Source organism: Budorcas taxicolor, chromosome 1 (genome assembly GCF_023091745.1).
Source record: "Budorcas taxicolor isolate Tak-1 chromosome 1, Takin1.1, whole genome shotgun sequence".
Taxonomy (NCBI): Eukaryota; Metazoa; Chordata; class Mammalia; order Artiodactyla; family Bovidae; genus Budorcas; species Budorcas taxicolor.
In genome coordinates, this window is record NC_068910.1 from 131,236,412 (window position 1) to 131,260,972 (window position 24,561).

Below are 24,561 nucleotides of genomic sequence, written 5' to 3' on the forward strand. Positions count from 1 at the left end.
TTTTTTAGAAAGTACTACACACGGTCTCTGCATGATGTGACTTCTGAAGACTCAAGAGCCACCCACCTCACTAATCTGCAATGGAGAAGGCAGAAATGGAAATTCAAACACCACGGTTCCATTCTATTAATTCTGTAGACATGTGCCCCCACTGCAGGGAGTGAGTCGCACCAAGGGGGAAAGTCCTCAGGGGGCCCCAGACCACCAGCGCTCGTGTCCCTCTCCCTGGAGAGAAAGCAGAACTATGGCACTTTATAGCTGCTGCTGGATCCTCTTGGCTTTTTCTACCTGGTGCACTTCTGCCTATGGGCCCGACCAGCGAGCCCAGAAGAAAGGGGACATTATCCTCGGGGGGCTCTTTCCTATTCATTTTGGGGTTGCAGCGAAAGATCAGGATCTAAAGTCGAGGCCGGAGTCCGTGGAATGTATCAGGTAAAGTCAGAAGTTGCTTCTCCTCTGGGTGGTTAGAGAAAAGCTGTACCAAACCCAAAATAATTTTTTCAAAGTTGGTTCTCTTTTCAAAAATGGTGACTAGTCATCATGCTGATGCTTATTATCCCCTCCCCTCATTTTTTTAAAAGAAATTTTTCTAAAAATCAAATGTCAAAGATATTAAATAGAAAAACCCATTGGCTGCTGGAGCCTGTGCTCGGTCACTGGGTAACTGAGTCATCATTGTTCACCTGGAGGCAGTGTTGCTTAATGGAAGATTAAGTACCTAGAAAGAAATTTATTGTAGGTTTTTGCAAACCTGAGTAGTAAAACCTCCCATTGACCTTAAGTGCCCCCAGTGGTCATAATTGAGTGTTGGCTGACTCACTCTGATTTTTTTAAGGATTTTAAAGTTGAAAGAAGCTTTAGTGACTGGCATGACCCAGGCATCTTCAAAATGCAGCCCATAGCATTTGGAACCACTCCTATCAGAAAGTCTTATAGAAAGCTGAAATCCTCCTGCTAACACAGAATCCATCTAACTCCCGCATGGACTCTATCTTCAGCCACTAGAAGACAGCTAACATGCCCTCTTGAATCATTTCTTTTCCAGACCTAATAGTCTCGGTTTTCTAAATAATTATTTCATGGCATGATTTTCAGACCCTCACCACTCTGGATGCCCTCTGTCTAATGTTCCCTAATTTATCATGACTCCTCTTCTGGCATCTAACACTGGGCACAGTTCCTTCAAATAGTGTCTGACTTCTGCAGAGGACAGTAGGCTGTATATCACCACCCTTAATCTGAACATCAGAGACCATTACTGCACCTCAAGCCTTGACCGGTCTTCTGAGAGAGAAGAGTACTTTCTCTTGAAACTTACAACTTCCAGATGGGATCCAGCACTTCTCCTTTGTCTTTCTGATAGATAGAAAATGAAAACGAAAAATATAATTGTTCCAGCAAAACTGGTTTTCTGCTCATGTTCTAATGAGGGTTCACAAATTAGATAACATTCTCACATTTTTTAATGAGCGCAGAAAAGCTAAGTGCAGAGTTTTGACGATGCTGCTTATAGCCTTCACATAATCCATGAGGACATATATCCTCTTTGTTGTACCCTACAGGACAGAGTTGTGCAGGCACCACATACATAGCTGAGATCACATAAGAGCTTTCCCTGAAGTAATATGTATATATTAATTGTATTAAAGAAAGATTGGAGAAGGAAATGGCAACCCACTCCAGTATTCTTGCCTGGAAGATTCCATGGACAGAGGAGCATGGCAGGCTATCGTCCATGGGGCAACAAAGAATCACACATTACTGAGCAACAGAGCACACACGTGCACAGACACACACACACTCACACACAAAGATAGGAAAATCAGTTTAGCAGTATAGATGTTTTGTGTAATGAAAAATTCTATAATATGTCTTCATAACTTTTCAGGTTTAAAAATAAACAAATGAAGGAAATATGAACAAATATTACTAAGAGAAAATGTCACATTAAAAGTTAGACCAGGAACTTTGGGAAGCTAACTGATACAGTGAAGTATAACAACTTATATTTCTTTCCCCCTGCCACTGAGTTCAAGTCATGAAACCCACAATACAAAGAGAGAACCTGCAAAATTGTTAGGTTTTCTTCTCTGGGCACTGATACAGATCTAGAACACTTACCAAGTTCTCACTATGTGCTGTGTCCTGGGAGGGCAAAAGCTATGTCACAGACCCTATTTCTCTTCGTTCATTTGCCTGATTTTTATTTAAAATAATGTTCTTTGAAAAGCAATGCATGCTCATTTTAAAAAATACAAAGTATGAAAGAGACCAGAAAAAGCACACAATGTTAAAACTCATCATCCTACCACCCAGAAGTGACCACTGTTTGTGAACAGCTTCCTATGCATAATATTTGTTTGTTTGCTTGTTTGTTTATAAAGATGAGATCACTCATTTCTCTTTCCCCTTCAGCCTCCAGAAATGTCATTGTTTAAATTTGTGACTGCAAATCTGAAACTAGGTTTAGGTTCCTAAGTGTTAAAATCCTAATCTATTTATGTTTTCCCTGATCCTTTTTTTTAAAATCTCTGTAGCACTGTTATTAAAATACTTCATATCAGCTACTTCAAATTCTTTACTGGATGGTGCATAAAAAGTGATTCATTCTATTACCACAATCCTTGTTATTATTGATCCCTAACTTTGTGTGAGGCACCACACTGAGAATTTTGTGTAGTTATCTCATATTCACAGCCTCCCTCTGAGGTAGGTGTTATCCCTGTTTTACAGAGAGGACTTTGAGTCTCAGAAAAGGCAATGTCATGAAATTAGAGTTACAGAGCCAGGTTCAAACCCAGCTTTGCCCGGTCTGTACTCTAAAAAAGTTGACCAGAAAGCCTCTTGCTTTCTTCCATTTCTTCTTTCTTCCAGGTATAATTTCCGAGGATTTCGCTGGTTACAAGCTATGATATTTGCCATAGAGGAAATAAACAGCAGTCCAGCCCTTCTTCCCAACATGACCCTGGGATACAGGATATTCGACACTTGTAACACCGTCTCTAAAGCCTTGGAGGCCACCCTGAGTTTTGTGGCGCAGAATAAAATCGACTCTTTGAACCTTGATGAGTTCTGCAACTGCTCAGAGCACATCCCCTCTACCATCGCAGTGGTGGGAGCTACTGGCTCAGGCATCTCCACAGCAGTGGCCAACCTGCTGGGGCTCTTCTACATCCCCCAGGTACCCATGCTGGTTAGATGGGGCGATGAGGGCAGGAATCAGGAGCAGCAGGCTTGGAGGATGCCACACCCAGTGTTGATACAGTTTGCTGTTATATTTTCCTTTCTCTGGCTTTACTTTGGCACCAAAGATCTTTTAATTATCTATATTATGACCATTGGGGATTTCTGAGACCCCAAAGTCATCAACGTCTACTAGACCTTTACAATTCTTCCAAAATTCTTTCAAACATAAAACTTTTTTCTTTAACTTTAGTGCTTATGGCCACTCTTCTGCCCTTCCTAAAAGGATGTAAGACCAAATGCTGTAATCCCACCTTTCAAACCCAAAATATCCGCCATAAATCCTATTTCCTGAAAAGTCTCTGTCTCTCTCTCCTCTGGCTGAAAGTTTAGCTCAGAGGAAAGTAGAGCATATTTTCTCACCAGAACTTAATCATTATCTTGCGCATTCTAGAACTGGAAAATATCCTGTTTCATTCAACAAGTACTTGTAGAATGTATATGAATAAGCAGTGTCTACTGTGCAAGAGCTCAGCCTAGATAGGGAAATAGATGTCTGCATTTTCAAATACTAACAATTCACTAAAATAAGTGCTTTAATAAATATTTGTTCAAAGTTGCATGTTTTTTTCACCAAAAAAAGACAGCAAACTCTAAATGCCATTTTGTGACTGATTTTTTTCCCATTAAGTCTATAGAGCAAACCTTTTTTCGTGTTAATATTTATAGGTCTGTGACATCATTTTTTAATAGTGAAAAATTGGAAACAACCTAAATGTCCGTGGATGGGAGAATCAGCCCAACTGTGTTGCATCTCTGATATCAATTTTTAAATGTAATCATAAATCATACTTTAAATTATCTTCTTCAACATCTAGTATTTAAAATTTGCAACAGTACCTTTGCTAATTCACATTTCTAGGCTGGAAGGTTTCCATTTCCTTGGTGATAGCCATTATCCCTTTTTATATATGTGGCAACTGAGAAAGTCTTGTCATCATTTCCCAAATCCTTACTTCAGGGAATTAAAGGTGTTTCCCATGGGGAAGCCCTGGCTCTGTAATCTTTGTGCCAAAATGATCTAACAAAGCCCACAACAGTAAATGTGTTGGACAAGATGCAAATATGCATCTTTATATTTAGCATATTGTGCAGTACTATTTTAAAACACAATTAAAGCAAGTTGTCATGGTCAACAGATGTAAGATGTAACTGCCATCAGGTAAATAAAGAACATGAAGGGGAGGGTTTTAATTCATTGTGGTTTGGATGAAAGATCAAGTTAAGTTGAACTTGAATTTTAAAAGTGTTGAGGAAACCATAATGATTATCAGTCAAACCAATGTAAGTATATCTGTGGCCCCAGTTCTCCATCATGGCTGCATGTTGGAATCACTTCAAGAGGTTTAAACATACTGATGACTAGGACTCACCCACCAGAGATCCTTGTTTAATTAATGTGAGATGCAGCCTGGGCATCAGAAGTTCTGAAAGCTCTCTAGAGGAGTTTAATGCACAGCAGAGCTGGGAACAACTGCCCTGCAAGGTGAGGACTGCTGCTGCTGCTAAGTCGCTTCAGTCATGTCTGACTGTGTGTGACCCCGTAGACAGCAGCCCACTAGGCTCCTCTGTCCCTGGTTTTCTCCAGGCAAGAACACTGGAGTGGGTTGCCATTTCCTTCTCCAATGCATGAAAGTGAAAAGTGAAAGCGAAGTCGCTCAGTCGTACTCGACTCTTAGCAACCCCATGGACTGCAGCCTACCAGGCTCCTCCGTCCATGGGATTTTCCAGGCAAGTGTACTGGAGTGGAGTGGCATAACAGAGGCCCCAACTGTATTTCTTATGCCACTCACGCCACCAAGTGGCTGGAACAAGTGAGCTGGCTGGAAAAAGTTGTGGTTAGAAGTTTTCTGAATCATTCATGAAACTCTTCCCTCTTACAACAAAAAAGTTTTGTGTGTTTTTAAGGGGCTTTTTTGGGGGAGGAGTGGGTAATGAATTGGTATTTATCCCACTTTTATAGTTTGCCTTTCTAAAAGTAGACAAATACTATAAATGCATTCTTTAAAAGAAACATATCCATGAAGGATATGTTTGTTTGTAATTTTCAAATCTTTAAACCCTTTTGGCCCATTTTTCAAAAGATCAAGAAGTGAACAATAATGAATAAATTTACAAAAGGCCTGAATAGACTTTTCTGTCACTTGAGTCTGCAAACGGAACTCTCTAAAAACAATAACATCTCAGCAATTAATCTAACTACCTGCCTGATGAGATCTCATAATAGAACAAGAAGGAGGTTGTTTCAGTGAAAGAAAAAGGTGTCACTTTCACATTATAATTCCCAAAATCAAAGCCCTTACCATTCCCTCATTTCTGAGAAGTTCTATTTAGTGTAAAAATGCTTTGTCCTTCAGAAAAAAATGGTCCAGTAACTTGGAACTTCCTAACTGGTGAGCCAGAACACCCAAGGGTGCTGCAGATGAGCTAAGACACTAATCCTCTCTGGGTCTGGGATGGTGGGTGGGGTCTAGGGTGGTCAGAACTAGTCAGTCTCCTCCATTCACCCCACCTTCTGTGTTCGCCATAAGGTGAAAAGAAATTGGAAGCTCTGCACTAATGAATGCTCTACATGGTATTTGGATACCCCTTTAGGCAAAGATCTTTTACCACCAAAGATTTTGGCTTTCAATTATTGGTGACCCAGTCCCCTGCTCAAATATAGAACTGGCTATGTCCTGGAAAGTGGAAATACATCAAGACAGCTTCTCCAGGGTGTTTTTCAGCCTCTCCAAGTTTTGGAGACCCACATCAAAAGCCTGTCAAGGGACCTCCCTGGTGGTCCAGTGGCTAAGAGTCCAAGCTCCCAATGCAGGGGGCTTGGGTTTGATCCCTGATCAAGGAACTAGATTCCACATGCCAAAACTAAAGATTGAAGATCCTGTGTGCCAGTACAGCCAAATAAATTAATTAAATTTTAAGTCTGTCAAGCAGCCTCGACCACCACCCGAGACTGCAGAGGAAAGGGCTGTCAGTGGTGGCTGAGCTCACTGAGAAGCCAGGACAGGAAAGGATGTTTGTCTGACTATATTTGATCATGCGCCTCATTGGTATTGTGATGAAGGGGAATTGAGCCTAATAAACCTAAATGGCTAATTGAGCCTAAATGATAAGCAGTTCTTAGAAATGACTGCAATTGTGGGTACTTCTGTCTAAAGTACTGTGGGGGTAGAGTAGGTGGGAAGATAGGGGAAGAAAGAGAGGGAATAGCTGGAGACTAGAAGAAAGAAACTAGGCAGAATAAGAAAGGGGAACCCCTGGAGCTCCTCTAAAGAGCCTTAGGTTCATAATCCAAAGGGAACCTGACTCCTTCCAGAAGTGAGTCACAGACAAAGTGTTCATTATAGTAAAGGGGAAGCTAAAATATTCAAATGAGAGTGTGGACCCCACAGGCAGAAGATATGTGCATGGAGCTATTGTAACCAATGAAGAAGCACAGAGAAAGTTAGGAGAAATTATGGAACAGCGCATACAGGATAAGCAGATCCTATGGTTGAGTTGACTTTATAGCCAGATCCTTTTTTTTCTTTTTTTTGTCTATGGTGGGTTTTTGTTCCTCCACACAGGCTCTCTAGTTGTGGTGTGTGGTTTTCTCATTATGGTGGCTTCTCTTGTTGCAGAACACTTGCTTTTGGGTGCACAGGCTTCAGTAGTTGCATCTTCAAGAAATCTAGAGCCCTGGTTCAGTAGTTGTGGCTCAGGGGCTTAGTTGCCCCAGACAGGGCACGTGGAATCTTCTCTAGCCGAGGATCGAACCCATGTCCCCTGCATTGGCAGGTGGATCCCCAACCACTAGACTACCTGGGAAATCCCAGACCCGTTTTGAAGGGAGCAATGTGAAGGATCACCTACTAGGAATTGGAATGCTCTTTGATAGACTGGCAGGTGCTTGAGTGCTCACACTGGAGAGGAGCAGATTCTGGTTGTCCTCACGCTTTTATCCTGTCTGCAGTGGCCAGCATGGCCAGCATGTCTGATGTATTAGATCAATGAATGCTCAAAGATTCTCCTCCACACAGCCTTGAGGTCCACCTGGTACTTCCCTCACTCATTCAATCTGTATTCTCTCCAGGTCAGCTATGCCTCCTCCAGCAGACTCCTCAGCAACAAGAATCAGTTCAAGTCCTTCCTCCGCACCATACCCAATGATGAACACCAGGCCACGGCCATGGCTGACATCATCGAGTACTTCCGCTGGAACTGGGTGGGCACAATTGCAGCTGACGATGACTATGGCCGGCCAGGGATCGAGAAGTTTCGAGAGGAAGCTGAGGAGAGGGACATCTGTATCGACTTCAGCGAGCTCATCTCCCAGTACTCTGATGAGGAGGAGATCCAGCAGGTGGTGGGGGTGATCCAGAATTCCACTGCCAAAGTCATCGTCGTCTTCTCCAGCGGCCCGGACCTGGAACCCCTCATCAAAGAGATCGTCCGGCGCAACATCACAGGCAGGATCTGGCTGGCCAGCGAGGCCTGGGCCAGCTCTTCCCTGATTGCTATGCCCGAGTATTTCCATGTGGTCGGAGGCACCATTGGCTTTGGTCTGAAGGCTGGGCAGATCCCAGGCTTCCGGGAATTCCTGCAGAAAGTCCACCCCAGGAAGTCTGTCCACAACGGTTTTGCCAAGGAGTTTTGGGAAGAAACATTTAACTGCCACCTGCAAGAAGGTGCTAAAGGACCCTTACCTGTGGACACCTTCCTGAGAGGTCACGAAGAAGGAGGTGCCAGGATAAGCAATAGTTCCACTGCCTTCCGACCTCTGTGTACAGGGGAGGAGAACATCAGCAGTGTCGAGACGCCTTACATGGATTATACACATTTACGGATATCCTACAATGTCTACTTAGCCGTCTACTCTATTGCTCATGCCCTACAAGATATATACACCTGCATACCTGGGAGAGGGCTCTTCACCAACGGTTCCTGCGCAGATATCAAGAAGGTTGAAGCTTGGCAGGTACCTCCTTCCCTTAGATAGCAGTTCACTGTGTAATGAGCAGAGCTGGACTGATCCAAGCAAGACAGATTAAAGTGGTTACCTCAAAAAGTCAATACCTAAATGAGGTCACTAGATGTAGCCTTGGAGTCAAATTGCCTTTTCAAACATCTGGGCAACTGACTTCTGTAAAACTGATAGTAATTTAATTTGATTCTCTGTTTCAAGCCTTGAGCTCAGCTATTTGTTAGGGTAATGATTCAAAATACCTGAAGTATGGTCCCTAAATATCTTTAAATATCCCAGGACAGATTTAGTACTGGGTAGAGTGCCTTTATAGTGCTTAAATTAAAGATATTGTTCCCTTGTAGGCAACAAATATTTCTTGAGTACTTATTATATCCCATATGCTAAGGGGCATAAAACCATAAAATTAATGTCACTATGTTTAGCCACCTCTTTTGCCTTTGTATTACTCACAATATAATGTGTTGGACCCCAAGAAAGTCAGCTAAGCTTAGGACCCAAGTAAATCAAGGGCACAGAAAAAAAAAAAAAACCTCTTCTTAAAAAGATGCTGGATATTTCAAAAAGAAGCCCTGAAGTAGTTCTCATAAAAAATAATCCAAACTTCAGTGGAACCCCTACTCTTTAGACTTGTTTTGTATTTTTGAATTATACACAGGAGAGACATAACCAAGAGCTTCCGAAGATCAAAGTCTGCCCTGTCATATCCCATGAAGCCATTCATGTCTTGCATATGTACTTTGATTTTTCAGTCAGACTGTGTTTTACGCTCTCTTTGTATCTTCCTCTGATGGGCTGAACTATCAGAGTTCATGATGAGAGGGTAGTGAGGGGAGAGTGTGGCACCCCTGAATATGGGTTGAATGACTCAGCATCCAGCTTCAGCTATGGTTCCCCCTTTCACTGTCTGCATCATCTCAGGAAAGACACCACTCTAAGTCAGTCTCTCCATCTGTAAAATGACCGTAATACCCAGCCTACTTTCCACCCAAGTTTTTTGGAAAAGGAAATGAGATGATCTATGTGAAAGCAACTAGTAAATTTTCAAACTCTGAACAGGTGGTGATCGTTTTAAGTAGGATTTCCAACATGCCTCAAATTAATCAATAAACTGGGTAAAAATTGATAATGAAAATAGCTTTACATACAGAACCCAACCACCTCAAACCCTTGGGAAAAGTCAGTCACTTTAGCAACTCTCATAGAATAAGGAGTGACTGTCTAGGCTGGTAGAATGAGCCAGGAGGACCTACAGGTTCTCAGCCCTTCTTGTGTATGAAAAGTCTCACTCAGACATCACTGTTGGCTAAATGTTATGAGGGACTGAAAGTTTCCTTCCACACATTGCTCCCTACACACTGCCTAACAAAGAAAAAGGAGCTCTAATGAAGGTCAAAGATCAAAAAGACTTCAGAAACCATGATACAAAGGAGTAGAGTTTCAAGAAAGAAGAATAGACAGTCTTTTAGTAAGTACTAGCGTCTTTCTCTGGAGAAGGCAATGGCACCCCGCTCCAGTGCTTTTGCCTGGAGAATCCCATGGACAGAGGAGCCTGGTGGGCTGCCGTCTATGGGGTCGCACAGAGTCCGACATGACTGACGTGACTTAGCAGCAGCAGCAGCAGCAGTATCTTTCTCTCTTCCCTTTCATGTCTCCCTCTCCTTCTTCCTTTCCTTCCTGAGAAGCCTATGGGTAAAAAAAAAAAAAAAAAACCTGAAGAAAAGTCCCAGGGTGGGATTGAAGGGAAAAGATGCTTCTAGCAGGTAGTTCGACAGGTCTGCCCTTAAATGACGCTTTTCCCAGACAAGGAATCAAATCTGGATGTTCAAGGCTGAAACAGACATATGAGGGGGAAAAAAAGAATTAAGCTATAGTCAAGAGTAGGACTTTCAGTTTCATGAAGTGGAAAATTCAGACCAATTGGCTTAAACAAAAGCATAAACGTTATTAATATCTCACAATACCGAAAATCTCAGAAAGACTCCAAGTAAAACTAGACTCTCTCTTCATCTCTTTGTTCCTTATCCCTTGGGGTTAGCAGTTTTCCACCTCTGCAGCAGGTTCAGGATCATAAAATCCTTACTGCTAGGTTATCCTTCCTTCCCAGGATTTCTTGGAAAAGTCCCAGAAACCACATTGATTAGATAGCGTGAGATCACAAGTCCATCCATGAAGTTAGGAATGGAGTTGGATCCCCAAAGGGCAATCAGAATACTGTTAGCAAAAGGAGGAGGAAAGAAAAGCTAAGTGGCCAAAATAAAGAGCAGCCACTATACAGACGCCTCAGCTGACCCTAGGACAGATAAGCGTATGTCCTTCTGGCTCACACAAGGTCTGTTACAATTCATCCAGGAGAGGAGACAGGAAAATAGGGTCAGCGCTCTGGGGAGGAGCAACATGTGGGCATTGGCCAGAGTGTCCTGTGTGCTTGCTGTAAAGTCTCCTTTAAGCCTCAGGAACCCAGGTGGTTGGGTGGGCATTCTGCAATTTAAGATCTTCGCCATGTCTCGGTCTATCAGGAGATGGACCAACAATTATTCACTCTCATTATTAACACCTACATGGAAACTTATCACCTGTACAATCCATACAGTCTAATCCCGGAATTCCACCCCCACCTTCTCTCAGTTCTCTTCTAAGCCAATCTGCCTCGTACCTCCCCACAAAGCACTTAACTCATTTTTGGCATAGTACTTGTACCTGAAGAGCTGTCAATTTTTGTCTCCTCTGTCATTGTCCACCATGAACTTTTAACCTTTTTTCAAAATTCTCTTTCTTCTGGAAGTCTTTTCTAATTATACCCCTCACCACCACCACACACACACACACACACACACACACACACACACTTTCTGACCATTCTTTCTTCTTCACTTTTGCCATTTATATAGACCCAATTTAATCTTCTACAGCTCCTCAGTTGACCAAAATAGATTCTTATCAACAAAACTTCTGGTTAAATCAAGTCAATCACAATTTTCTTCTTTTGTTGATCTTTTCTCCCCATAAAATTTATCAGTCAAGTCGTATGCCTTTAAAGTAACACTAACAGGTAACTTAAGAGCACACAGCATACAATTCCCTCCTGACCCCCACAGACACCCTCAAGGCCTCCTCTCACCATTCCTCAGCTTTCTCTTCCCTCTGACTCCTCTGCTGTTCTCTGAGCTTCATAAAAGCAGGAATTATGTCTATATTGTTCAGCACTGGGTCCAGAACCTCTGACACCTGAATATGTGTAGAAAAAAATGAATGAATGAATAGCAATCTAGTTGATTTGACCTGACAACACAACATAGAGTCCTTTGTAGACAATTATTCAACCCAACAACCCAGCCTTGAATCAATGACTCTGGCCAGGCTATTCTAGACTCTGATTGGATGAGCTTGGGTCACATGCCCAGGACAATCTAAACTCTGATTGAATGAGCATATTAAATTTGATTTAATAATCAAATTTGAATGGAACATCATGTAAATAAATAGTTAAGGATCCACGTGCTTCCTTTCAGGATGATTGTGCACAAGGCATGCTTCCTGCTTTCTCCCACCTTATACCAGCCACTTACTTGTCAAAAAATAGGCATGCATGGGAATTCCCTGGTGGTCCAGTGGTTAGGAGTGGATGCTTTTGCTGCGGGGGCCCAGATTCAATTCCTGGTTGGGAAAATAAGATCCCATAAGCCGAGTAACACAGCCCCAAAAAAAGTATGTGTGATGAAAGAACAGTGGTGATAACAGAAGTCAAATGGAATTAATCTTCCTAGGAATTGCCAGTACCATTGGGGTCTGGGAGGGAGGGGATGAACTGAGGTGAGAGCCAGAGGCAGTAGAGGGGAAATAAGAAAACATGACTGAGGTTAGAGACAGGAGTTGGTCCTGGATTTCCTTACACTCGGCACAGAAAGTGGCCGTGAAGCAATAGACTCTTCATGAGCTGTCCCCCATTTTTGTGAACGGGGTGCTTCATGCAGTCCATCCCATTTTCCCTCTGTGCTAAGAAGTTATGTTCATGCTGGAAATTCTAGTTTCTAGTCTTTGGCTTAATTCAATTGACCCTTAGAGTACATACCAAGAGGTGATTCCCATTTATGCTTATAATGAGCAATAATTTGACTTTAAAATCCTTTAGAGGAAATACCCCAAAAGGCCACAAGATGGAAATATTACCACATACTAGATAATACATGATAATACACACAATAGATGATACATAATAATACATAATAAGTGATGCATGGTCCCTCTTCTAGAATGCCTTTCTTGGTGTTTACTTTTCTTCTTGACTCTTGTCAGTCTCTGTCTGTATATTATCTTCTATGTTTAAGTCTTTCTTTCAGGTTTTTTTTTCTTTTTCTTCCAATCCAAGGATTGAACGTACATCTCCTGTGTCTCCTGCATTGCAGGCAGATTCTTTACCTGCTAAGCCATCAGGGAAGTCCTCTTTCTCATATTTCTCCCCAGATGAAATAATTTAGAAGCATATCACAGAGAATTATAACCTCAAGTAAAATTTGTATTTTGTTTTTTAAGGAAACTATTAGTTCCTTCTTTTAAAATTCTCAAAAAATAAGTGTGTCGGTGCGGGGATTCCCCAAGAGTTCCGTGGTCAGGACTCCACACTTTCACTGCTGAGGGCTAGGGTTCAGTCCTTGGTCAGAGAACTAAAATCCCACCAGCTGCGTGGCTTGGCCAAAGAGAAAATAAAAACTAAAAAATGAAATAAAATTCTAAAAGAAGAGTGTTTTCTCTGGGGGAAATATCTAAATTATTTTTTAACTTATGTCGCCTTTTTGTGGGTCAGTGATTATCACTTTAAAGATTCCCTATCATTGCTTTTAAGGGTGAAATGGTTTCCATCTGCGCCTCTGCTGATATGATCCAGAAAATCAGGTGCTTGAGTACCTAACTTGCAAGTCAATATACCAGAAGAAATACTAAGATGCCTAAAGAGATGACTTGAAGACATGACTTAGTAAACTGATAATTGATTATTAATGGACAAGGCGCAAATTTTGACTACAAAAAATGCAACACTTATGTTATCTTACTTATATACCTGCTATGAGGATGAAACACTACAGTACTGTGCAGGTCAGAATATCTGAAGTGAGGAGAAAGTAAACGATATCATCTGAGTGGACCTTTTAGGATGGATAAGATGTATGGGGGGCTTCCCTGGTGGCTGAGACGGTAAAGAATACGCCTGCAATGCAGAAGACCCTGTTTCAGTCCCTGGGTCGGGAAGATCCCCTGGAGGAGGGCATGGCAACCCACTCCAGTATTCTTGCCTGGAGAATCCTCATGGACAGGGGAGCCTGGCAGGCTACCATCCATAGCGTCGCAAAGAGTCAGACACGACTGAGCAACTAAGCACAGCACAGTATGATGTAGGGAAAGGATCTGTTCCTTGAAGGAAATGTCAAATGCAAAGGCAAATATAACAGCACAGATGAATAACAAAAATATCATGAAAAAAATCCATATTGAAAAAAAGAGAGTACACACTGTATTGTGCAATTTATATGATATTCTATCTCTAATGATAGGAAAAAAAAAAATCAGCAGTGACCCGGGGCTGCAAATGAGGTGAGGACTGACTTGAAAGGAACATCAGGAAAGCCTTTTGTGGTGACAGTAGTGGTAGTTACACAGGCATACATATTCACCAAGACTCAGAACTCTACACTTACAATGGGTGCATTTTATCCTATGTGAACTATATGTCAGTAAAGCTGATTAAATAGGGGACAACAACAGAAAGTCTCCAAGGGAGGGCAGGTCATGCACGGAGATTTGAATCACGTTCAGTTTGGAACACTTCCAGTTACTGCCTCTTGTGTTGCCACAAGCATTATACATGTCTCTACCATCCCATTTTAAAATACGTCCATCTTCTCAACCTAAATTTCACATTAGTCAAACTATTGTAGCTAGAGATAGACAACCTAATAGCTAGGCGATAAATCTGACTCCTATACCTCTATAGGTGAGGAGGGCATGGCAACCTACTCCAGTAATCTTGCCTGGAGAATTCCATGGACAGAGGAGCCTTGTGAGCTACAGTCCATGGTGTCGCAAAGAGTCAGACACAACTGAGCGGCTTAGCACAGCACATTTATATAGGTAGTATATATTGTAATGTTGGAGAGTTCGGACTCTAGCACCAGACTGCTACTGCTGCTAACTCACTTCAGTCATGTCCAACTCTGTGCGACCCCATAGACGGCAGCCCACCAGGCTCCTCTGTCCCTGGGATTCTCCAGGTAAGAATACTGGAGTGGGTTGCCATTTCTTTCTCCAATGCAGGCATGCATGCTGAGTCGCTTCAGTCGTGTCTGACTCTGTGCGATCCCATAGCACCAGACTAACTGGATTTAAATCCCATTTGCTACCGAACAGCTGTATGGCCTTGAGTAGTCACTTAATGTGCCTGTGCCTCATTTTCCTCACCTGAGAAATAGAAGCCTCTGTCTGAAACTTATGAGTTTGCTATGAGATGACATTAGTCAATATGCATGCAGTGCTAAGACACTGCCTATGCATAATGAACTATTTTTTAATATATTTGGCCTTTTTATTAAAAAAGAAAGGATCATACATTGTGTAATTACTTTGAATTACTTTATTGCAGCTAAGTGAATAATTCTGGCACTCACTATATTAAGAGACTTCCTTCCTGCATTTTAGGTGTTGGTTGCTCCCTTCATCATTCTTTTATGGAACAGCTGTGGTTTGGGACTTACCCTTCTCTTCAGGCAACTCCCAGCTATCACTCCAACATTGTTACACTATGGTGATTCCAACTTTCTTTTTCCTCAAGAAAGTGGTAGGGGTTTTATAGTCAGTTTACTCCATTTTTTAACGGTTACTGAGAATTAAATTTGCCTATAACCAAGAACATAACATGCAAAATATAATATTTAACTGCAACTTTCTAAAAAGACCACAAAAGAGGAATGTGGTAGGCTACAGTCCATGGGTCGAAAAGAATTGGACATGACTGAGTGACCTCACTTTCACTTTCAGAAGGTTTGTTTATCTTTTTAAATCAGAAACAAGAACTTAGGTTACATTTATACCTCAAAAGGAGAAATTGTGTTGGCCCTTAATCCCACAGTATAATTTTAAATATTTTGCTTTTTAATATATAGGTTTAAGTTCCAACCGTAAAAGTCTCATAAAAAAACTAACTTTTATGGTCCTCCTGCCTATTTACTCTCTAATATCACATTGGCCTCATTTTTCTCATCTATCCTCAGGTCAGTGAAAACTTCATTTGGAGCACCATTTGACAGACCTACCAGTATTGATTTAATATCTATTCTATTATGCTGGGATCGGGAAGATTCTTTGGAGTAGGAAATGGCCACCCACTCTAGTATTCTTGCCTGGAAAATTCCATGGACAAAGGAACCTGGCAGGCTATAGTCCATGGGGTTGCAAAGAGCTGGGCACAACTTAGCAACCAAACAACGACAACAACAAAATAAATTTCTAGCCACAAAGGTCCCAGGGTGCTTTCTTCTCTGGATAAGATGTTTGTGCTACTAATTCTTACCTCTACCTATCTTTATCTCTTGTCCCGTCTGAGGCTAGAGTTACCAGGTATCCTTAGTAAACTCTCAGCACCAAGTATCCTGGAGGTCATCTTGGTATGAAGGTCTCTAGACCTGCTGCTGAATGTCAGCTCCACCAGCGAAGTCATATTTGTATATTTTAAATCTCTTTCCTCGCTTTCTTTTTTGAAACAGCTTTTATTGAGATATAATTCATACACCATACAATTCACCTATTAAAATGTACGAGTCAGCAGTTTTTAGTATATTCACTGAGTTGTGCAGACATAACTGCAATCAATTTTAGAACATTTCACTGTATCAAAAAGAAATCTCATATTCCATTCCCTTTGTGTATCTGAATCACTTTGCTGTACACCTTAAACTATCACAATGTTGTTAATCAACTATACTCCGATATAAAATAAAAAGTGAAAAAAAATAAACCTCATACCTTTTGGAGAAGGCAATGGTACCCCACTCCAGTACTCTTGCCTGGAAAATCCCATGGACGGAGGAGCCTGGTGGGCTGCAGTCCATGGGATTGCTAGGAGTCGGACATGACGGAGCAACTTCACTTTCACTTTCACTTTCACTTTCACGCATTGGAGAAGGAAATGGCAACCCACTCCAGTGTTCTTGCCTGGAGAATCCCAGGGACGGTGGAGCCTGGTAGGCTGCCGTCACACAGAGTTGGACACGACTGAAGGGACTTAGCAGCAGCAGCAGTAGCAGCATACCTTTTAGCTATCACTCCCTCTTACCTCATTCCCCCCATTCTTAAATTACCACAAATGTACTTTCTATATCTGTATATTTGGACATTTCTGGACATTCATATAAATGAAGTCACAAAATATGTTGTCTTTTGCAACTGGCTTCTTTCACTTAGCATGTTTTCAAGATTCATCCATGTTGTAGCATCTATCAGTACTTTATTTTTATGGCTGAATAGTATCCACTTGTATTTTATTTATCCATTCTTCTAATTGATCAGCATTAGGCTGTTTCCACTTTTTAGTTATTATGAATGTTACTGTTATGAACGTTCATGTATGGTTATTGTGTGGACTTATGTTTTCATTTTTCTTGGGTATATACATAAGAGTGGAATTGCTGGGTTGTATGGAAACTCTATGCTTAACTTTTTGAGAAAGTGCCAGACTATTTTCAAAAGTAGCTGCTTCATTTTACATCCCCACCAGTAGTGTATGGAAGATTCTAATTTCTCTTCATTCCTATCAACACTTGCTATTACCTGATCCTATGCCTCTTGATATGAAATCTAGTTTCTTTGCCTTGACTGCTGTTTGCCTGTCAACTGTATTTCCTCTTGTTGTCTAACACTTATACAAATTTTGAGAAGTTGGTCTCTTCACTGCCCCCATAATACTTTGTTTGCCCATGTTGTGCCCTTGTCTTTAACACCTTCCTTTCCTTTGTTCTTTACCACTCCACATTTCTACCATGCCTCAAGCCTGCATTAAGCCCCTTTTAATGTCCATCTCCCCTGAATTCCTCTGTGCTCAGAGTTGATTCCCATAAGTTAGTCATTAAGTGTATTTTATCTTGCACCGTTGGCTCTATCATCCAATATGTCTTATATCTTAAAACACTAATCCATATGTAAACTCCTTGAGGACTTTATTACTACATCCTGTACTACCACAGCCCAATTCAAATCACACAGTAGATATTCTATAAATATTTGTTTGTTGATTGATTTTAACAGTATAAAAATATGACCTTGAATTTACAATGGGTTTTTAATTGACATATAACTTAGTTTTTAATATTTATTTTATTTATTGTTTATTTATGTGGCTGCACCAGGTCTTAGTTGCAGCATGTGGGATCTTTTAGTCGTGGCATGCAGACTCTCTAGTTGCAGCGTATGGGATCTAGTTCCCTGACCAGGGACCAAACCCAGGCCCTCTGCATTGGGAGCACAGAGTCTTAGCCATTGGACCACCAGGGAAGCCCCTACAATGAGTTTTTTAATCAAAATTTTTTAAATGATAGTGATTGGTTCCCTTTTCTTTTAAGGTAGGATATGCTAGAAATCACTAGCCTATGCCAACAGCAATACAGAATAATTATAGACAGTGATGATCTTTGAGTCACTTTTCTGTCCAGTCTGATTAATATGGAAGATGATCATTTAATTGTGAAATGATCTTATTCCAGTTCCCCTTCCAATTCACCCACTGTTGCCCAGAGAGTTTCTTGCAGAGGAGCTGTAGACTGAGAAAAGTAGAGGAGGAGCTTATTGTCTGGAGAATAAGAACCAAGGAATTGAAACTTGCATAGGCGAAAGAAAATGTATGCTAAATAACCTGTCTTTACTGTTGCATATGCCTTTTAAAGTATTCTTCAAACGAGAATGATGTTTTTTAAAAATACATGTAATGAGGAAACATTTCTGACAAATACTTGCCATTGATGCTCTCAACAATTCATATTGGTGTCAAGAGGGTGTGGCAGAAAAGCACAAGTTTAAATCACAGCTGGAGAACTTTTTAGCTTATGACTTCAATGAGTTTCTTGACCTCTCCATGCCTCAGTTTCCTCATCTATAAAATGAAGATAGTAATAGTCCCTATCCATAGATGTGTTATGAGGGTCAGATGAGATGATGTGTGCAAAGCATTAGTACAATGCCTGGCAGAAAGGAAGTGTAAATAAGAAGTAGTCCCCTCTCTCTTCACTCTTCTTACCTTTTATGCAGATCAGGGCAAAGACAGAGTTAGCATGACATGCGGAAAGGATATGACGAGGATAAAACATTTGCACTGACAGGTAGTGGTAGATACATGGAACGAAAGTATGGAAGTATGGAAGGCTTTGGAAGGTACCTAGAGAAGTTTGAAGCATGTTTTATCTAAACCATGGATGATCCCCACTAGGAAGTAGGAGAGGCATGGTTATAGAATGGAGAAGGGTGAGCTGGTCATGTCAGAAAAGTTCCAGAGTAGGTGGGAAGAATGAGGTTCTGAGTGTTGCATGAGGGGTTGGTCTTATAGAGCAGAAGGAATGCGTGTTCCTTGGAGAGAAGGAGATGTGTCGGGACATCTGGGTAGAAACAAAAGGATGTACCCTCACTGTGTACAAGTCATCCTGAGAGCAAGGGGGACCAAGGGAGGAGAGTTGGAGATATCTAATATAGGAAAGGCGCACGTCTGAGGCACCACCTCTCTAAGGACTGCTTTAAGGGCTCAGTAAAAATGAAGGGAAAATGTAAGATTCGTGATCATTGAGGAAGGTTTGGGAGAACATCCTTCGTAGGATTCATTCTCCATCTTTATTTAATTATTTATTATTTGAGGATAACTCAGCATCTCTGGTTGCAGAGCAAATGAACCAGGCAGTAGGGAGTGAGGGATCCCCATCCCCCACAAGCCTGGGACAAAAATCAGAGCAGCCAACTTCCGCCAGAGCAGCAATGAGAGCACTAAAGGGGTCACCACACGCACAGCAGGTGACTGAGGCGCCCAGGTGCTGTGTCTCTGTGCACATGTGGCCAGCCACATTCTCTGTCCCCACACTCACCCGGGGGCTGTTTATGAGCAAGTTCAGGTGGCTCCTTTTCTTTATTTAATTTTCCTTACAATAAATGTTGGCTTTAAAATACAGTCAAATACAGATATAAATGTTTTTTTTTTTTTTTTTAAAAAGCTGTGTCATCTCTAGAGTGGAGTAGGAGATGAAAGCTGCCCTTCCGTTGTCACACACGCAGATAATAGGGCCCAAACTTTTCTCGGTGTCAGATTAGATGCTGGTTTTTCAGGTACCTTAAAAGTTATGCTAAAGGGGAGAGGTACTTCTAAATGTATTCCTAGGGCCACCACAGCATAGAACAGAGAGATGTTCAAACTAGAACTTGGAGATTCCTGCAGTCTCTAGGGCCCAGCCCTCTCATCCTGCTGGTGAGGAAACGCACTCACTAGAGCCAGAGAGTGAGAAAGCCCTGTAGTCACGAGGTACAGTGTAAGTGAGCACCCCTACTCTCACCGTCTGGACTGTGTGTGTGTTTCACTCTCTCTCGGTGCCTCAGTGACCTCCTGGCCCTGGGCAGTTCCCATGTGAAAGACAAGCTGCTGAGTGCCCACTGCTTCCTCTTGACCCAAGTCAGGGGTGCACAAGAAGCAGAGGCAGGAGCCTAACCATGCTGCGGTGGAGCAGAGCCAATACAAGTGCAGGCTTAGCAGCGCTTCCTAGCTGTGTACTCGGGACTAGCTACTTCCTGTTTCCTCAGTTTCTCCATCAATAAAATGGGAGTGCATGCACGCTCAGTCATGTCTGACTCATTGCAACCCTATGGACTGTAGTCCTCCCCCCCGCCCCCCAGGCTCCTCTGTCCCTGGGATTTCCCAGGCAAGAATACTGGCATGGGTTGCCATTTCCTCCTCCAGGGGATATTCCCCACCCAGGGATCGAACCAATGTCTCCTGCCTTGCAGGCAGATTCTTTACCGCTGAGCCACTGGGGAAGTCCCAAAATGAGAGTTAATAGTACTATTTGTTGTGAAGATTAGATAACAAATATAAAGCATGCAGTATTGTGCCTCAAAGGTAATAAAAGGACTAGTAAGGTTTGGTGATTATTATCATTACTTTTTTGTACAAGGGCTTTGTGACTCATAACACCCTGTAAAAAGTAAAGGACTGGCCATGATTACAACAGTGATGGCCAAGGCTCTGCTCATAGCCTTCTTTCTTCCTTCCACCTTCTCTCTGTGAACTTTGGCAGCAGGGCACTTCCACAGAAGCAGTAGCTGAGAGAAAGATGGTGCAGGGTGTAAGAGTACTTACTCTTTCCAAAGGCCGTCTCAGAAGACACCAGGGATGGCTCTGGCTTACAACCCATTCCCTCCTGGGCATCACCAGATGATGGTGCGCCTGTAAAAGCCTTGACTTGGCCAGTTCAATGGTATTCCTTTTCCTTTTCTGACTTCTAGAAAATGTTTCCTACCCCAGTTGTTGGGTTGACCAAAAAATTCATTGGGGTTTTTCCGTTACATCTTATGAAAAAACCCAAACGACTTTTTGAACCATCTGACACAATTTGCATACCAAATAAAGCTCATGGCTTACCAAGGCTGCCATTAACACATATAAGTACCTTAGTATAAATTTTAAAAAGGTCCCTCTTCCTCAAGTCATGGCCCTTCCACTTTGTTTGAACAAGATAGCTTACTGTCCTTGTGCAGCGTGCAACCTACATAACCATATGCGGCAGCCCTGTGGCTTGTGTTAAGAATATTCATCTCTGTTCTTTAGGTCCTAAAACACCTGCGGCACCTAAATTTTACCAGCAATATGGGGGAGCAAGTTACTTTCGATGAATGTGGAGACCTGGCAGGGAACTATTCCATCATCAACTGGCACCTCTCCCCAGAGGACGGCTCCATAGTGTTTAAGGAAGTTGGATATTACAATGTCTATGCCAAGAAAGGAGAGAGACTCTTCATCAATGATGAAAAAATTCTGTGGAGTGGATTCTCAAGGGAGGTATGTGCTGTCCATCAGGATACTAGATGCCTCCACCATGGGAAGAAACTGTGCTGGGCTTTGGGAGGGCCTTGGGCTTTGCCACTGGACTTCCAGAATCACGAGTCCACTTCCATCAATTCACTAACTGAATTGTCAGGATTCCCTGTGAAATCCACGAGTGTTTATTGTCCAAAAGAGAATTCTCAGAACCAGAGCCCCATGCTTACTGTATTGAAACAATTTTATTCTTTACAAATCTGACTCCATGGCTAATAATAGTTTCTTTGGCTAAAACTTTCCCCAACCAGAGCAAAATATTTAAGCAAATACAAGCATCACTCAAGACAGGGCATGGACAATTCACACAGTGGTAGCTCCCTGTTATCCAAAATAGCTTAGGACTGGCCTATAAATCAAAAGGACAATTTATTCTCCTCCTATGGGAGACCTGTAGCAAATAGGAGGATGCTTGTGACTGCGATCATGGCCTCCTTCCATGAGGTATCACTTCATCTAGAAGCCTGATTAATAACCAGAGGCTCGTTACTCCCAGTGAATATGCACTTAAGGAAAAGATACGTGATAGGCTGAAAAAATCACCATTCTATGATAGTTGTGTCCTAGAATATAGTATGTTCCAAGGACCCAGATCCTCTGTAGGAACAAACCCTAGACGAGGCATCCTCTCAAACTCTTCCAAAAAGCCTGGGTGAGAACTGCTACATTCCTCTTTGCATTTGCCTTTCTATTATTGGAGTAGGACATGGCAGCCTACTCCAGTATTCTTGCCTGGAAAATCCCATGGACAGAGGAGGCTGGCGAGCTACAGCATATGGGGTCACAAAGATTCAGACACAACTGAGGGACTAACACTTTCTATTATCACTTTTGAGTATCTTGGACCACTTTTATGACATGACCAAAAATTCAACTTCATCTTTCTACCAAATGCTTCTTAGGTTGATGGGTTTCTCAATTTAAAGGATAAGTTACCTTTAAGAAGTTCTCCTATAGATAGCAAATCTCATCCACAGTATGCAAGTCTTTTTAGTTTCTACCTCAGAGAATGAATTCTCACTTATAAACATGTCATGACCCTTTTTCAAATAGAGCTTTGGGGATTCCAGAGGGTATGTTCCTCTGTCCACTAATTATACTCTTGTCTAAATTATCACAAGTATCAATTGACTACAGTCTAAATTGATCAGCTATGTTATTTATTATCTGTTCCCTGCTGTTGTGGACTCATCCAGGTTATATTGTACCTCCATTGATACACACAGTTGTCTCTAATTGGTGTATATTGAACCATTGTTATTTTGTTATTTTGAGGTTTTTGCCACTCACAGCGTAACAGAAGCCAAGAAGGAAAGCTACTAAACTCATTTTAAAAGGCTAATATAATCTTAATTTCAAAAACAGGCAATAACAGTACAAGAAAAAGCAATTATAGGCCAATCTATAAACACAGATGTGGTCACATCCTAAATAAATGTCAACAAAGTTGGACCAGCAATGGATGAAATACATATCGTGATCCAGTAGAGTTTGCAGTGAATTTACAAGCACATAATAATAGCAAACATTAGTGTCCATAGATGTAGCTTATCCTTTCCTTCCTTCAAACCAGGGTCCTGAGAGTCTCAGGGATCATCAGATCTGGTGTTGCCACTTCTATTCCTCTTTCGTTAGAAACTATTGCTGATCATCTGTTGAAGTGTTTTAAAATTCCTTGTCAAGCCAGTTATTTCTTTTTTGCTGGAAATAATGATAATTATTTTACTGCTTTCCATGTGTTTAACTTTGTAAAATGTCTCCAGTTCAAGCAAGTAGTGGAGGAAGGGGGATAATCTTCTTAAAGAGATGTTTTGAAAATAGTATGAACCCTACCATGTATCAAGGGTTATTCAAGGCTTTGTAACTGGGGCTACAAAAATGAAGACTTGCTCCCTAATTCAAGAAATGTATGCTTTTTGCATTCTTATGATGTATTTATTATCTCTGATACACATAGACTGTTAGGTAGTAAATACCTAATAAGTACTCAGTTACCTGGCATGATCAAAGATTGAGATGGAAGCAGGATTTCTGAATGGTAAAGCAATGGTAGATTGGGCAAAATTGTCAAAAACAATCATTTAAGAAGCTAGAAATCAACCAATAGCATACATCAAAAGGTGAAGTTTTTTTTTGTTTTTTTTTTTTTTGTTTTTTAAGAAAAACTAATGCCTGGGGCTACTCTCCAATTATTTCTAATGTGGACAAGCGTGTTATCTGCATTATTATTAAAAGTAACAGTTTTTTTACCCCTTCCCAATATGTTTGCCCATATTTTTCTTGTTCCACTAACTAGGAACCCTGGTATAATATATAATAATAGTGGTGATACTGAGCACCCTTGTTTTAAATAAGCACCCTTATTTATTTTAAATTAAATAATATTGTGTCATATGGATTGATGTTTATGCTAACAATTTGGGGATGTTTTTTCAAGGTAAAGATATTTCTTCCTATTCTCATTAAGTTTTTTTCTAATTTTTTAAAAAATTTACTTATTTTGTAATTGAAGGATCATTGCTTTACAGAATTTTGTTTTCTGTCAAACATCATTAAGTTTTTTATCACTAGTTTGTGTTAAATTTCATCAAATATTTTTTCATCCATTGATGATCATGTTTTCTGTGTTAATTTATAATTACAGTGAGTGACACAGAATTTCTAATATTAAATTTGCTTACATTCCTGGCAGGAACTCAGCATGATCATGGTGTATTTTGTTTTTCATGCCCTTTGAGTTTGTCTGTTATTTTAGTACTTTCATCTGTTTCCAAGCAGTAGAAAGTAGTTGAACTCTTTCCAGATCCTTTCAGAGTCCTTACCCTTTGCATGTATCTCCAGGATTTCTATACATTTTTATTTCCAATAACTTCTATACATTTTTACTTCCAATAATCAGAACTTCATATTCTTTTTCAGAGACTGCCTGCAGGCTAATGGAACCCATTTTGCCTACAGGCTCAGAGAGGCAAAGGAGAACCTCAGAAGAGCCTAGGAATTTACATTTCCCTTCTGCTCTGAGTGCTGTGCAAGTATGAAAGCTCTAGCCCTTTTTTTCAGGTCAGGACAGCGTTGGGGCCTAACCTGCAATCCAGAGCTCCCCCGGGGAATCAGGCAGAAGTCGGAGGGACTTTGCTCAGGATCATAGCCTTGCTTCTTCTCCTCCCTCCTGTGTCCTACTTCCTCCATGCTCTTCCTGATTCCCTTGGGGGAACTTTCCTTATAAATTACTTGGACACAAATCCTC

At 41.3% G+C, this 24,561-nt stretch overlaps 1 protein-coding gene across 1 annotated transcript in view; it reads left to right on the forward strand.

Annotated features, from left to right (window-relative positions):
* The first annotated feature begins 244 nt into the window (after positions 1 to 244).
* Positions 245 to 24,561, forward strand: part of CASR (calcium sensing receptor) — a 28,492-nt gene continuing 4,175 nt past the window's right edge. The window contains exons 1-4 of the mRNA XM_052648194.1: positions 245 to 432; positions 2,875 to 3,181; positions 7,316 to 8,200; positions 21,045 to 21,275. Coding sequence (XP_052504154.1) covers positions 245 to 432; positions 2,875 to 3,181; positions 7,316 to 8,200; positions 21,045 to 21,275 — 1,611 coding nt within the window. The remainder of the gene's footprint in view (positions 433 to 2,874; positions 3,182 to 7,315; positions 8,201 to 21,044; positions 21,276 to 24,561) is intronic.